General features: G+C 40.5%; 1 protein-coding gene across 2 annotated transcripts in view; it reads right to left on the bottom strand.

The window, feature by feature from the left end:
* Positions 1 to 4,716: 4,716 nt before the first annotated feature.
* The window catches only part of nsd1a (nuclear receptor binding SET domain protein 1a), a 29,294-nt gene continuing 21,232 nt past the window's right edge, over positions 4,717 to 12,778 (bottom strand). For both annotated transcript variants that reach the window (XM_027163443.2, XM_047819291.1), the window contains exons 16-24: positions 12,042 to 12,198; positions 11,745 to 11,950; positions 11,500 to 11,612; positions 10,766 to 11,035; positions 9,782 to 9,898; positions 9,313 to 9,454; positions 7,435 to 7,541; positions 6,903 to 7,104; positions 4,717 to 6,515 (exon numbers count right to left, since the gene is read on the bottom strand). In XM_027163443.2, the coding sequence (XP_027019244.2) occupies positions 5,887 to 6,515; positions 6,903 to 7,104; positions 7,435 to 7,541; positions 9,313 to 9,454; positions 9,782 to 9,898; positions 10,766 to 11,035; positions 11,500 to 11,612; positions 11,745 to 11,950; positions 12,042 to 12,198 (1,943 nt within the window). In that variant the 3' untranslated portion in view covers positions 4,717 to 5,886. The remainder of the gene's footprint in view (positions 6,516 to 6,902; positions 7,105 to 7,434; positions 7,542 to 9,312; positions 9,455 to 9,781; positions 9,899 to 10,765; positions 11,036 to 11,499; positions 11,613 to 11,744; positions 11,951 to 12,041; positions 12,199 to 12,778) is intronic.

Here is a 12,778-nt window from a genome sequence, read left to right as displayed (position 1 = left end):
AGTTAATATAATTATGGTGAGTTGTTAATAAGGGCGATTGTCTGGGAAAAGAAATGCTGGTTTGCTGCACCAAACCAGATGGTGATGGATGTCCAGTATTTGCACAGGACAGATTCAATGACTGCAGTGTAGAACTGCATTAACAGCTTCTGTGGCACACCAAACTTCCTTAATTGATATAGAAAGTACATCCTCTGCTGGGCCTTTTTAATGATGGAGTTTATATTGGACTCCAATTTCAGGTCTTTGGAAATGGTAGTGCCCAGAAACTTGAAGGCCTCCACAGATGACACCGGGCTGTTGGAATAAAACAGAAACTGAATAGAACAGAATTTTTATACCTTTTGAATTAAATGGAATGCTAATGTAGCAAGTTAGCTTTGTTTTCAGAATCAGAATCAGAAAGAGCTTTATTACCAAGCTTGCATTAACTTGTGCATACAAGGAATTTGTTTTGGTGTCACATACACTTCCAGTACACAGAGACAACAAGATGAGAATACAAAAAACATACGCATATGTTAAAAATAAATAAATAGATAAATAAAAATAAAAATAATGAATTGCATGTACAGTTGTGCTATAGATGATAGAATGGAATAGAATTGAATAGAATAGAATGAGATGCAGGGATGTACTAGGATGGAGATGGTTACAATTAAATGTAAGGTTATTGCACATTGTTATTGCGTAATGGGTGAACATTTAACTGTTCATAAGGTTGATTGCCTAGGGAAAGAATCTGTTCTTGTGTCTGGTTGTGCTGGTGTCTGGGTCTCTGTAGCGCCAGCCAGATGGTGGGCAGGGGAACAGCGATAATCCTTTCAGCAGTCTGAACCGCTCTCTGTAGTCTTCTGATGTCTGATTTTGTTGCTGAGCCAAACCACAGTTTGTACAGAGCCTTGATTCGGTGTATCATGCGTCTCTATGCTTTATTACAAATGCAAAGTCCCTTACTCACCATTGTATTCTTTATGATCTGGTGGGTTGGACATCACTGACCACTCACAGAAAACAGCATTGGTATATTTTTATATATAAAGCCATGCTAGGTAAACTCCCAGCTTACCTCTGTACTCTCCTCTGTCTCAATTCTGCTAGTTATCAGCTACGCTCCTCCAAGTGGTTGCTTTTTAATGTACCCAGGGTTTGGACAGTTGGGCATGGAATAACTTGCAAAAATATCTAAAATTAGAAACGTGTATATCAATAAATACATTTAAGACCATCATAAAAAATGTGGTAAAGAAGACATGTAGAATGTATGTTTTTACTATGTAGTGTTTATGTATGGCTGCTACCTTGGCCAGGTCTCTCTTGTGAAAAAGATTTTTGATCTCAGTGATACTTCCTGGTAAAACAAAGCTAAATAAATAAAGAAATAACAGCAAAATCACACGTCTACGACATGTAAACATCTTCCTTCCTGCATGAAGTGTATTTTTCAAGAATACTTGCTTTCTTAATGACAAAAAAATAAAAAGCCCTAAGACCGATCACGTCAGCTTGTAGCTTGTTATTCAGGTATTATACACACGTGGACAAAATTGTTGGTACCCTTCGGTCAATGAAAGATAAACTCACAATGGTCACAGAAAAAACTTTGACAAAAGTAATAATAAATAAAAATTCTATGAATGTTAACCAATGAAAGTCAGACATTGCTTTACAACCACGCTTCAGCGGAATTATTTAAAAAAAATAAACTCATGGGCTCAATAAACTCTTTCATTTCATTCTTTCATTGAGATATTTTTCCCAGCCACTCATTAACATTCATTTACTGCCAAAGATGTAGTTTGTACAGATGTATAATCAGTTTCCTTTCACCGTCCAAAAAAACCCAAACACACAGGAGCACAGTCTACCCTACCATGTCCAGTGTGTGTGTGTGTGTGTGTGGTGTGTGTGTGTGTGTGTGTGTTGTTCTTGTTATTCTTGTGGCATCCAATACGATGTACACTGTCCCTCCTCGGACCCAGTGCTCCCCTGATGGTCTCCAGATCCACCACTTACATTTCTCTAACAGTCAGGTCTTCATTTTTTCATCTCAGTTCAGTCCAAACGTACGTCATACGGATATTTAAAATAAATATTATAATATTGCAGTTTTCTTAAAATAATAATTAAATTAAAGAATCGATTTCAACTGACACACACAACTATGTCTCTACTGTAAAACTTTACTTATAATATTTTCATATACACAAAGGAGTACAGTACAGTTGAAGAGGCTTCTAACATGGCAGCACCGACATTGCCCCACTTTCCACAGACCAACCCGGTGTATGTTTCGTCTTCTTCTTCGCAGCACCAAAGCACACTCGGATTCGGCAGCTAACACGCCATACAAAAACACACATGCTCGCATTTGCTCTCTCTCACACACACACACACACACACACACACACACACACACACACACACACACACACACACACACACACACACACACACGCACACATACACACACATACACACACAGAAATGTACAACAAAACTGTAAAACAGTGAGAACTGATTCTACAAAGTCCATAAATATGAAAAGACTAAAAGAAAGCAAACATGCTTCTTTTTTTTTTCTTTTTTTTTTTTTTAAAGAAAAATGGCTGCTGCAAAGATTACAACAAAAAGAACAAAACAAGTGGGGCAGGAACTTTAACATTCAGTGAATATCAAAAGAGAAATGATTGTGAGGCCAAGAACATTTTTGAACTAATGATTAAAAAAAAAAAAGAAAGAAAGAAAATGAAAGTGTCCTTCATTTGGAACAGCAGTCTCTCGCTTTAGTTTTGAGTCCTTTTTTTTCATTCCAAAAGTCCTGTAATGTATTTTCACTGTCAGATCGAATGGAAAATAAAATCATGTATCCGATATACAACCCACACATTTCATTATTTTTTTAACGATTTAAGGTTTCATGAAGAAGAAGATACAGAAGGTCTATGAGGACTCAATGTTGACCCTTGAGGTACACCTTCTATACTATTTATAAACCAGACACAAACCTGTGATTATCTAGAGGGTGTGTTACTACGCCGGGGTCTAAGTTCATTGGAATATCCTACAAAGCTGCCACTAAGGTTGAATCCAGTTGCTCAAATGCTTACTCTTCCGCTAGCTTTCGTGCGGTTAGCATTTTGTATTTCAGATTTCCATTTTTTTAAATCTCACTCTTCCTGCTCTGCATTGAAGTGTCTACCGAAGTATAAATTGTCGTCTAATCTCACAATGAGACATCCGTACACCAGAACCACGTCGGTATTGTTATAGAAACCATGTGACAGGACAGATATTGAGAAACGAGTAAACGGAAGAACAGTTTGTCAAAGTGAGGAAACTATTTAAATAAAGTACCAAAGTCTGGAAACCATTATAAAAAAAGTAAGTCAGCTTGAGTTTTGATGGGTTTTTTCCTGGTATGTTTTTGGGTCTAAGGGTCTTCCAAAAAAAAAAAAAATTGCTGGTATAGACAAAGAAGAGGAATACATACTCTGTAGAGGAGGAAGCACAGCACATGGGCACTTTAAAGAAAAAAAAGTAATGTTTTAAAAAAGACTTTCATTCTTAACTCCCGTTAACCAATTCTTATTTTTAACACGTGTGGCTCTACAGTCCATGACTAGTTTGTTGTAATCTTTTTTTTTTTTTTTTTAACGAAACCCTAAAAAAAATGGAGAATTTCTGTTATATTAAAAAAAAAGGGTAAATTAAAAGTGTAGAATTGAAGAATAGTATTTCGGAAGAGTAGTATGTCTGTATGTCTGTCGGTCTTTCTGTCTGTCTGCCGAACTGCTTTCAGGAAGACTGAGCCGTTCGTATAAATCGGTCCCTCCAGGATTTTTTTTTGCGATCGCTGCGGCCAAAAGTTTATAATTAAGTCTTTTTGTGCTTTTTGAATTTATCTATATAAATTGAAAGCACAGGATTCTTGTGATGAGATTCCTGACACATTCATTCATTCACTCATTTATTCATTTTCTACCGCTTATCCGAACTTCTCGGGTCACGGGGAGCCTGTGCCTATCTCAGGCGTCATCGGGCATCGAGGCAGGATACACCCTGGAGGGAGTGCCAACCCATCGCAGGGCACACACACACTCTCATTCACTCACACACTCACACACTACGGACAATTTTCCAGAGATGCCAATCAACCTACCATGCATGTCTTTGGACCGGGGGAGGAAACCGGAGTACCCGGAGGAAACCCCCGAATTCCTGACACATGCGGTTTAAATATGTTTAACGTTTGCCAGACGCCTATTGCATCTCAATTTATACAAACAAGCAATTGAGAGTTAAGGGCCTTACTCAGGGGCCCATCAATGACAGCTTGGTGGACCTGGGATTCAAGCTCAAAACCTTCTGATCGTTAGTCCACCACCTTAACCACTAAGATACCAAATCTGTGGATGCTCTGATTATCCTGGAGGTCTGTTCTGTAACGTGTAGCACAGAAAACATGCCGGTTGCCTGGAATGTTGTGATAAATCTTAAAGTAAATCTTAAAATAAATCTTAAAGTCATTTCGGTTTGTTTTGCTTTAGTTTCATCTTCACGGCAAAAGGCAGGTCTTTCTGTCCAACACTGAATAAAATCCATGTCATGGCTAAGTAAGCCAGTTAAATGAGCTTTTAGTGCACTTAATCTGTTACTGTACTCAATTCAATTCAAGTTTATTTGTATAGCGCTTTTTACAACTGACATCGTCTCTACTCTTGCTCTCATGTTTTATTTATTTTTATAATCCACACTGTTAGGGCTTGTGATTGCCAAATGCTTTTTTTTCTTTCTAATTCAATTTAATGTCACCAAATTGTGAATGGGACACACAGGATCAGCTTACTGATTATATTTAAAAGGATGATCAGTAACCAAAAGTGCATCGTTGACATGACAGCTTGTCAATCCAATCCAAATTTCACCCATGTGGCTGCAGGAGAATCATCTGACATCATCTCAAATACTATTTAAAGTGGAGATGTATCATTTGGACACAAGTAGGATTTGGACTAAGTAAGGGCACACAAGTAGGATTTGGACTAAGTAAGGGCACACAAGTAGGATTTGGACTAAGAGAATATCAATTCTTTGAATCTGTCAAGCTATAAATGTCCAAGAACTGGATCGAAAACGCTTCCTGTTATCCTTAAATAACCACTGGACCACTCTTACTTTCACAAAATCTGTCTTTTATGGAAGATCCGAGGAAGCTTTTTAAATGAAAAATATATTTCCATGTATGTGTGTGTGTTAACTTGAGCACTGTGTGAATAATATGACCCAAACCCCAATCTATGGCATCAGAACCAGTGTAACCATTTAAAAGTCCATATTTTCTCAATTCAATTCATGCGTTCTCTAAGACACAGTGTCATCTTGACGAGCTAACCGGCTGTCTAATATCCGACCCCGTCCTTGGTTTTCCTAAAGATAAAAATGTAAACAGTAGGTGGAGATGACAAAACGAAACAGAAACACAAAGAAGCACCAGACAGTAACTTTACACCCGATACAGACCGTCTGACTGAACAGCCAAAGGTCCACAGCACCACTTAATTTTTTCCAGTCCCAAGTGGACTTGGGTAAAGAAGGCAAGCTGACTGGATCTGTCTCAAGCTCAGCATGTTGCCCAGGTCTGTTAGAGTCAAAAAGAGTGGCATTGCATCCAGCTGAGCACGCACTAGCTGATCTCCAGATAAGAGCGCTTATGTGAGATCAGATTCCCTGCTTCGTTCCTACAGGCTACAATGTGTAACTAACCGAGAAATGACACTTGGCCGATCTCGCTGCCCGACAGCCAACGGCGTCTAGTGAGCCAGTGAGTGACTGTATAGAAGGATGTAAGGATGGCTGGATGGATGAATAGTAAACACAAATTGCTCACTTCCCCCTATACAACTCATCCTCTAAACCTTCAGCATCAAAGTCTTTGTCGGTGCATCCGTCTTCATACCAATCGTCCTCGTCATATTCCGACTCTTCGCCCTCATCTGGGAAATCCTCACAGTCCACCTCCTCGTCTTCGTCTTCGTCTTCGATGACTTCCAGTCCTACTTCCTCACCGCCGATCATCCCTTCCACCACCTCTCCATCCTCTACCTCAGTCATGACGTCGTCTTTCACCCCTTTAGACAGAGAAGTGGCGGGAAGCAGGTCTTCCTCCAAAACTACCTCGTCCTCAAAGTGCACTTGCCGGCTGCCGTAGAACCTTCTTAGAGGTGCAGGTGGGATGTAGAACTTGGGGGAGGGTGGGGTTAAACTGCACTGGGATGTACTGGGTGGCGTGGATAAGATGGGCATTCCCGGGATGTACTCGCGAATCTCTCCAGGTTCCAGGGGATCAGGGCCACATGGGTCGTGCTCGCTGCACGAGAGCTTGCCGTCCAGCTTGGAGATGAACAGCATGCCGTCACGGTGCTGCTTGCAGTATGAGTTGGGGCACATCTCGCAGAACGATGCCGCCTCTTTGCCACAGTTGTTACACTGGTGCCACGGACACTCCCAGCGACCTAACAGCAAACACCAACACACACAGAGCTTCATCATACAGGCATTTGGGTCGAGAGTTACACATGCAGCTCATTATTTTGGAGCATGCTAATCACTAAGGTTTCAACTGTTACCCTTTTTACCAGTACACTGGTGTTCGAAATGGACTTCGGTGTAAACTAATAAATGATGAGTCTGATCTAAAACGAGTCAGGTCTCTGTTGGGATAACCTCACAGTGGTTGAAGCTAAAGTCTTCAATTTTTTTTCTTGGGGCATCTCAGAGAGCAGAAATGGGTTCGATATCAGCATTTACTTTGAAGATAAAGCAGCTCTAAGTCACATTATGACTTTTGTGAATGCAAACGCTAAGATGTTGGAGTTGTGGTGATGTGCCTCTGTTCTCACCTGCAGGTCTCTTGGACAAGTTCAGACAGTCGGCGTGGTAAACTTTGGGGCAGCCGGGCTTCTTACAGGAGACGATTTGCCCGCCGTCTCCGCAGTAAAAGCATTCGTCCTCACGCTCCTTCACCACCTGCAGCTGACTCTTCCTTTTTGTAGACATTTTTTTCTTCCCTTTGCGGCCCTTGTCCTCAGACGGGGGCTGATTCTGAAACGGCAGCACATGAGCGTACAGGTGTAATAACGAGTCAGAGCGTTAGGCTGAGTACAGAGCGTGCCGCGTTGTGTTAGTGCATGCGGTGTATGAACTAAATGAACAAATAAATTAAAGAAACATCAATGAAATCGTACCCATATCAAACAAGTCAAGTGTATTCGTTGTAATTCATAACTCAAACCTAGTTCTCATTAAAAAAAGAGCCTGTAGTAAAATAATAGCGCATGTGTGTGTGTGTGTGTGTGTGTGTGTTGTTGTTGCTCAATGCCTAATCTACTGATCAGTCACTGTTCATTAATGAACCCACGCCGCATGCCGTACCTTCGGTCGCACGCCCAGGAAGCCGCTGCAGTTGGACGCTCCACATTTACACACCGTCTTGCCGTTACCCAGACACTCCAGGTTATAGTTGAAGGTGAGCTCGACGCCTGCAAATCAGTGGGATATATCCGTTGAACTAGGGCACGAATGAACTCAAAGTCTTTCCCATTTACCTTTAAGTGGATTTTCAACCAGTTAAAAATATTATGTGATGTCGGGGGAAGGGACGAGGCTCGAAGAGGACCAGAGTTCGAAACGCTTTCAACATTTGTAATTTGAGGGAAAAGACAAAGCTCCATTGACGTACTCGCAGTGACGTTCACCCTTTCTCCTTTTTACCCACGATTCAATTCCATTTTATTTGTATAGCACTTTAATCACTGGACATTGTCACAAAGCAGCTTTAAAGAAATATAATCATTTGAATTCTAAATACGTTTAAAGTGTTTCAAAATTTCAAAACAATTTAAAATAAAATATCAAAACAACCTACATAGAATTAAATTAAACAAAACAACAACAACAAAAAAAAATTGGTACAAAAATCTGAATAAAAAAAATCACTTAAAATGTTTAATTTTCCTTCTTTTCTTTATGTAACAGAACTAAATTGTATAAATATTCTGAAATTTTCATTTCTATACAACTGATTTTGCCCACAACATTAAGTATTTTAGATATACAGAAATGTTACAAATTTTGGACATTAAAATATTAGCTTTTATTATTATTATTTCAGACAAACTGGTTTATTCTTTTTTTAAACTCATGGACAATCCAGTTCCTCTTTAATAACTTTTTTAAAAAAAATTTTTTCTTTTTTTTGCTTTAAAGGTGGGGTCTCCGTTGTTTGAGAAATGCTTCAGAAAACTGTGTTGGGCCGCAAAACAAAACAAAAACAAAACTAACGTGTAGCCAATGAGCAGAAAGGGGCGGGGCTTGTCGATATGGGTGGAGAGAGTGTTCAGTGCGCATGTGTGATATTAGCAGAAAGCGGTTTTAACATTGACATGGAGGATAAAAACAAAGAAAGAAAGTGAAGAAAGACTTACGATAAGGACAAGAAGTAGGACGTGTTAATATAGGATCAGCTTTCCAGCGCTGGAGAGAACTGAAGGAGCAGGAAGTCGGCCACATATTCACAGGTTGGAGTTTCCCGAGTCAATAACTCCTGAGCTAAACGCTGTTACTACACAAATAACACCTCTTTTCTATCGTAGTAATGTAGAGAGGCAGCTACAACCGCGTTTTGTGTAGTAACAGCGTTTAGCTCAGGAGTTATCGACTCGGGAAACTCCGACCTGTGAATATGTGGCCGACTTTACTTAAGACGCCGAGGCGCTTTTTTCCTTCTCGATAGGTGAGTAACGTTGGTTTTGCTTTGTTACACAGAACTAATATATGCCTTTGTCCTTTACATGATTATGCTTGTGTGTCATTTTTGCTTGTTTGTTTATCTACAATCGTATTGTTCTTCCCTTCAGCTATGATAAAGACACATTTCTTTCCATTAGTTGCCTGGGTTACGTATGTATGTGTGGGCGGAGCTATCGATACAGGGGTGGGACCCATTTGGGTTAGGGGCATGTTTGTTTTGGTCATTTCAAATGTCAACATTGGCTTTTATACAACGGAGACCTCACCTTTAAACTTGTTTTATGCTCCAAATGAATGTGTGTGTGTGCACCTCATCTAATATGTGAAGCATTAAAACAGTGAGACAAGACAATAACTTTATACTTTATATTAAAGTAATATTTTGAATCTAAATTCATGCATGAAAAGGTTAGAGGTGTGAAAGTCATAAGATTTGCACAGATCAACCCAAGAATGAGGTGAATGAAACAGGATGAGGTAATAACTGAAAGTCTCTCTCACCCGCAGGAATGTCGACTAGGGCGAAGAGACCGACTCGCGTGTCTCCGTTCACTGTCCACTTCTGGGTCTCACAGTTGGGCTGGCAGCAGTGGTTCATGAAGCGTGCCTGGTTTCCCTTCGGCCCCGCGTCAATAATGCGATCCTAAACACAGGACAAACACGACTCACGCTTGAGAATCAGAAAACGGTTTAATGGAAAACAGCTAATGGACATTTCCAGTCAGTTTAAACAAAACGAATGATTTTTTTTTATGTTTCATAACTCGTTTGTTGTCTTTCAGTGTGTGAAGTGTGTTTTTCATTCTGTTGATAATCTTACACAGAATTTTAGTGTTGAGAAGTAGAACGGTTTTATATAAAGAAACAAAGACGAGTAATTGGACAACTGGGTCGTGTAGGACGTCGTTGTCTAATTGCTCAGTGAGGTACAGAAGATGGAGTGAGACGTCATGTTTCGTGTGACACTCGCCTTATCCAGCGTGAGCATGTAGAAGTTGCTGATGTCGTTCTCCTGAGCGTGCCTGATCCTGGCGCGACACTCCTCCTCGTCGATCACCTCACCCACGTACTCGCTCACAAACGCACCCTGAAACAGCAGCGAGCACAGACGCTCTCTTCAGATTCGACGTGTCCGAAGTGAACAAATATAAACATGCACAAATACGCAATTTTGCGTCGCAGTTCCCATGGTGATGAAATCCATAAGATTCAGTGTCCCCATCCTGTCATTGGTTCCTTCCTCTAGTGTGTGCACCTGTTAGATCGCTGATTGGTTGCTCCTGAGAAGTTCGTATTAATAATAAAGAAGTCTTATGACATCAAGTCAGTTTGGTTGTTGAACCTTCTAATAATCTACTACAATTATATACAGCAAGTTTTTTTTAACTACTTGAAAAATTGTAGAAAATGAAAAACAAACATGTTTTGCTTTTTGTTGTTCTTAACTACAGACGCTACACAGTCGTGGATTCCACCTTTGAGACCAACTCGGAAACTCAGAGCTCAAACAAATCGAGAGTTTCAGCTTTAGTAAAGAACTGAAGCCTTTGTTGTGATCACTTTACGTTTCATTTTTTTATTTACTTGTTTGTTTGTTTGTTTATTTTTGAGCTTATAAATCGATTTGTTTTTTACGATTTCTTTTATGTACGTTATCATTTGTACGAGTTCCATTTAGGTCGTTTGTATAATTCCTGTGATTATGATAATCCACATTTCAGTCTATCGTACACATTTATTATCGTTAAGTAAAACTAACGGCCAATGACGAGCCCAGATAACTAAACATTAGAGACAAGGAAGAATTAGGATTAGCAAAAGACACCATGATGTGAAGCAGGTTAGATTTCTGATAACATTTCATTTCCATTGCAGGAAACAGAATGTGTAATAACTGCAGAAATCATTTTGTTATCCCAGTTCATATAGCATAAGGAGCAGAAATCCCTCCTACCTTCTTGATGTCATGGATGCTACGGAGTCCCCAGCCACGCGACAGCGTCCTGAAGATCTCCACCGGAGTGTACTCGCGCTTGGTAAAGCACTGGTTCTGGCACCTCTCTCCTGCCACACACACCTGCGGGTGGCACTCGTACATCAGCATGCGGTTGATACACTCCGAGTCGATGCCGCACGGGCTCTCGTCTGTGGCCTTGCAGTTACAGCGCGGGCTCTCTGACAGGTCCGCGGTCACGAACTGCACCTTCCCTATCGGTCGGTTCACCTAGAGGAAGCCAAATTGTGTAACAGGGGTATGTAAATAAAACCAGTTGTGAAGCACTAATAAATATTCAAAGCTTAACCATATGGATCAATAAATGTAGGGCAAAAATTCACTTTGTAAATGTAAGTGCTTTTTCTTTAATAAAGCATTAACACGGCATACAATCTACTTTATTTCAATAATTTATAAAAATTACCGTATTAATTGCCTTACCGTAGGCCTTTTTTCGGTTTTCGTTTTTATCCGCCATGTCAATGTTTCAATCGCTTTCTGCTAATGTCTCACATGCGCACTGAACACTCTCTCTGCCGCATATTGACACGCCCCTTTCTGCTCATTGGCTACACGTTTGATTTGTTTGTTCAGTTTTCTGAAGCATTTCTCAAACAACGTGCACCCCACCTTTAATGTTTGTTGACCTCAAGTACAGCTACGCATCTTGAAAAAAACAGAAGTGGACCCACCTTAATGTGTTTGTATGGTGGGGGCTTCTTGTCGTTCTTCCTATCTTCCTGAAGCTGCCTCATCTCTTTCTCTGCCTGGAGCTCTCGGAATCGCTCAGCAGCTTCGTTTAAAGCTGTAGAAAGACAATGATGGATTTGAAAAATGGCTGAAATGCAGGCTACACAGGTTAGCTGATAAGACTCAGTTCTAAAGTGTGCAGGACTTGATAGAGAAGACTAAAATGTCTTAAAGTTTATTTGAGCACCTTTTTTGTAGACAGCATCAGTGCCTTTGCCCATTTTCTCCTTGTTGTGGGCGTCGCCCTCCATATAAGGAAAGCAGCGAGCTTGGTAGGTCCACACATAGTCCTTGGAGCCAAAAAAGTGTACGGGGAACTCGCCCACCTCGTGCTTCATGCGTAAGACTTTCTCAGGTATGTTCTTGGGTTGAGTCACCTCTGCAGGCCACCACCTGATCGAAACACACGGGCCGGCAAGTTAAAACAATGTTTAAATGCCATTTACTTTAGAAATGATTGAAGTAAATGCTGCAGAACACCGACCTGTAGCGGCCCACTTTCACCCACAGGATGTCTTTGTAGTGGGGTTTCTTGCCTGCACGACAGTCGTTGCAGTACCAGCTCTCTTCAGGCATTTCGATGTTCAGACACTCGCGATGGAAGGCAGCAGGACAGGATTCACAGCACAGCAAACTGCCCCCTAAACCAGAACCCGAATATTATACAGCAGCAACATGTTTCTAAAATGACTAAAGTTTCCTTTGGAGGCAAAAATGTCCCCGGTTTGTGGAGGATTTACAGCATGTAGGAGACATTGATACAAAGCACTGCAGTGTTTTAAAGGTGCAGTCTGTAATGTTGAAACGTGCTGTCTGTAATGTTTGAAGGTGCAGTCTGTAATGTTAAAACGTGCAGTCTGTAATGTTTGAAGGTGCAGTCTGTAATGTTTGAAGGTGCAGTCTGTAATGTTAAAACGTGCAATCTGTAATGAAAGTGCAGTCTGTAATGTTTAAAGGTGCATTCTGTAATGTTTGAAGGTGCAGTCTGTAATGTTTAAAGGTGCAGTCTGTAATGTCTAATGTTTGAAGGTGCAGTCTGTAATGTTTGAAGGTGCAGTCTGTAATGTTTGAAGGTGCAGTCTGTAATGTTTAAAGGTGCAGTCTGTAATGTCTAATGTTTGAAGGTGCAGTCTGTAATGTTTGAAGGTGCAGTCTGTAATGTCTGTAATGTTTAAAGGTGCAGTCTGTAATGTTTGAAGGTGCAGTCTGTAATGTTTGTAA

This window comes from Tachysurus fulvidraco, chromosome 10 (assembly GCF_022655615.1).
Source record: "Tachysurus fulvidraco isolate hzauxx_2018 chromosome 10, HZAU_PFXX_2.0, whole genome shotgun sequence".
In the NCBI taxonomy this organism is placed as follows: domain Eukaryota; kingdom Metazoa; phylum Chordata; class Actinopteri; order Siluriformes; family Bagridae; genus Tachysurus; species Tachysurus fulvidraco.
The sequence above is the reverse complement of the archived record's forward strand: the minus strand, read 5'-3'. Positions and strand labels throughout refer to the sequence as shown.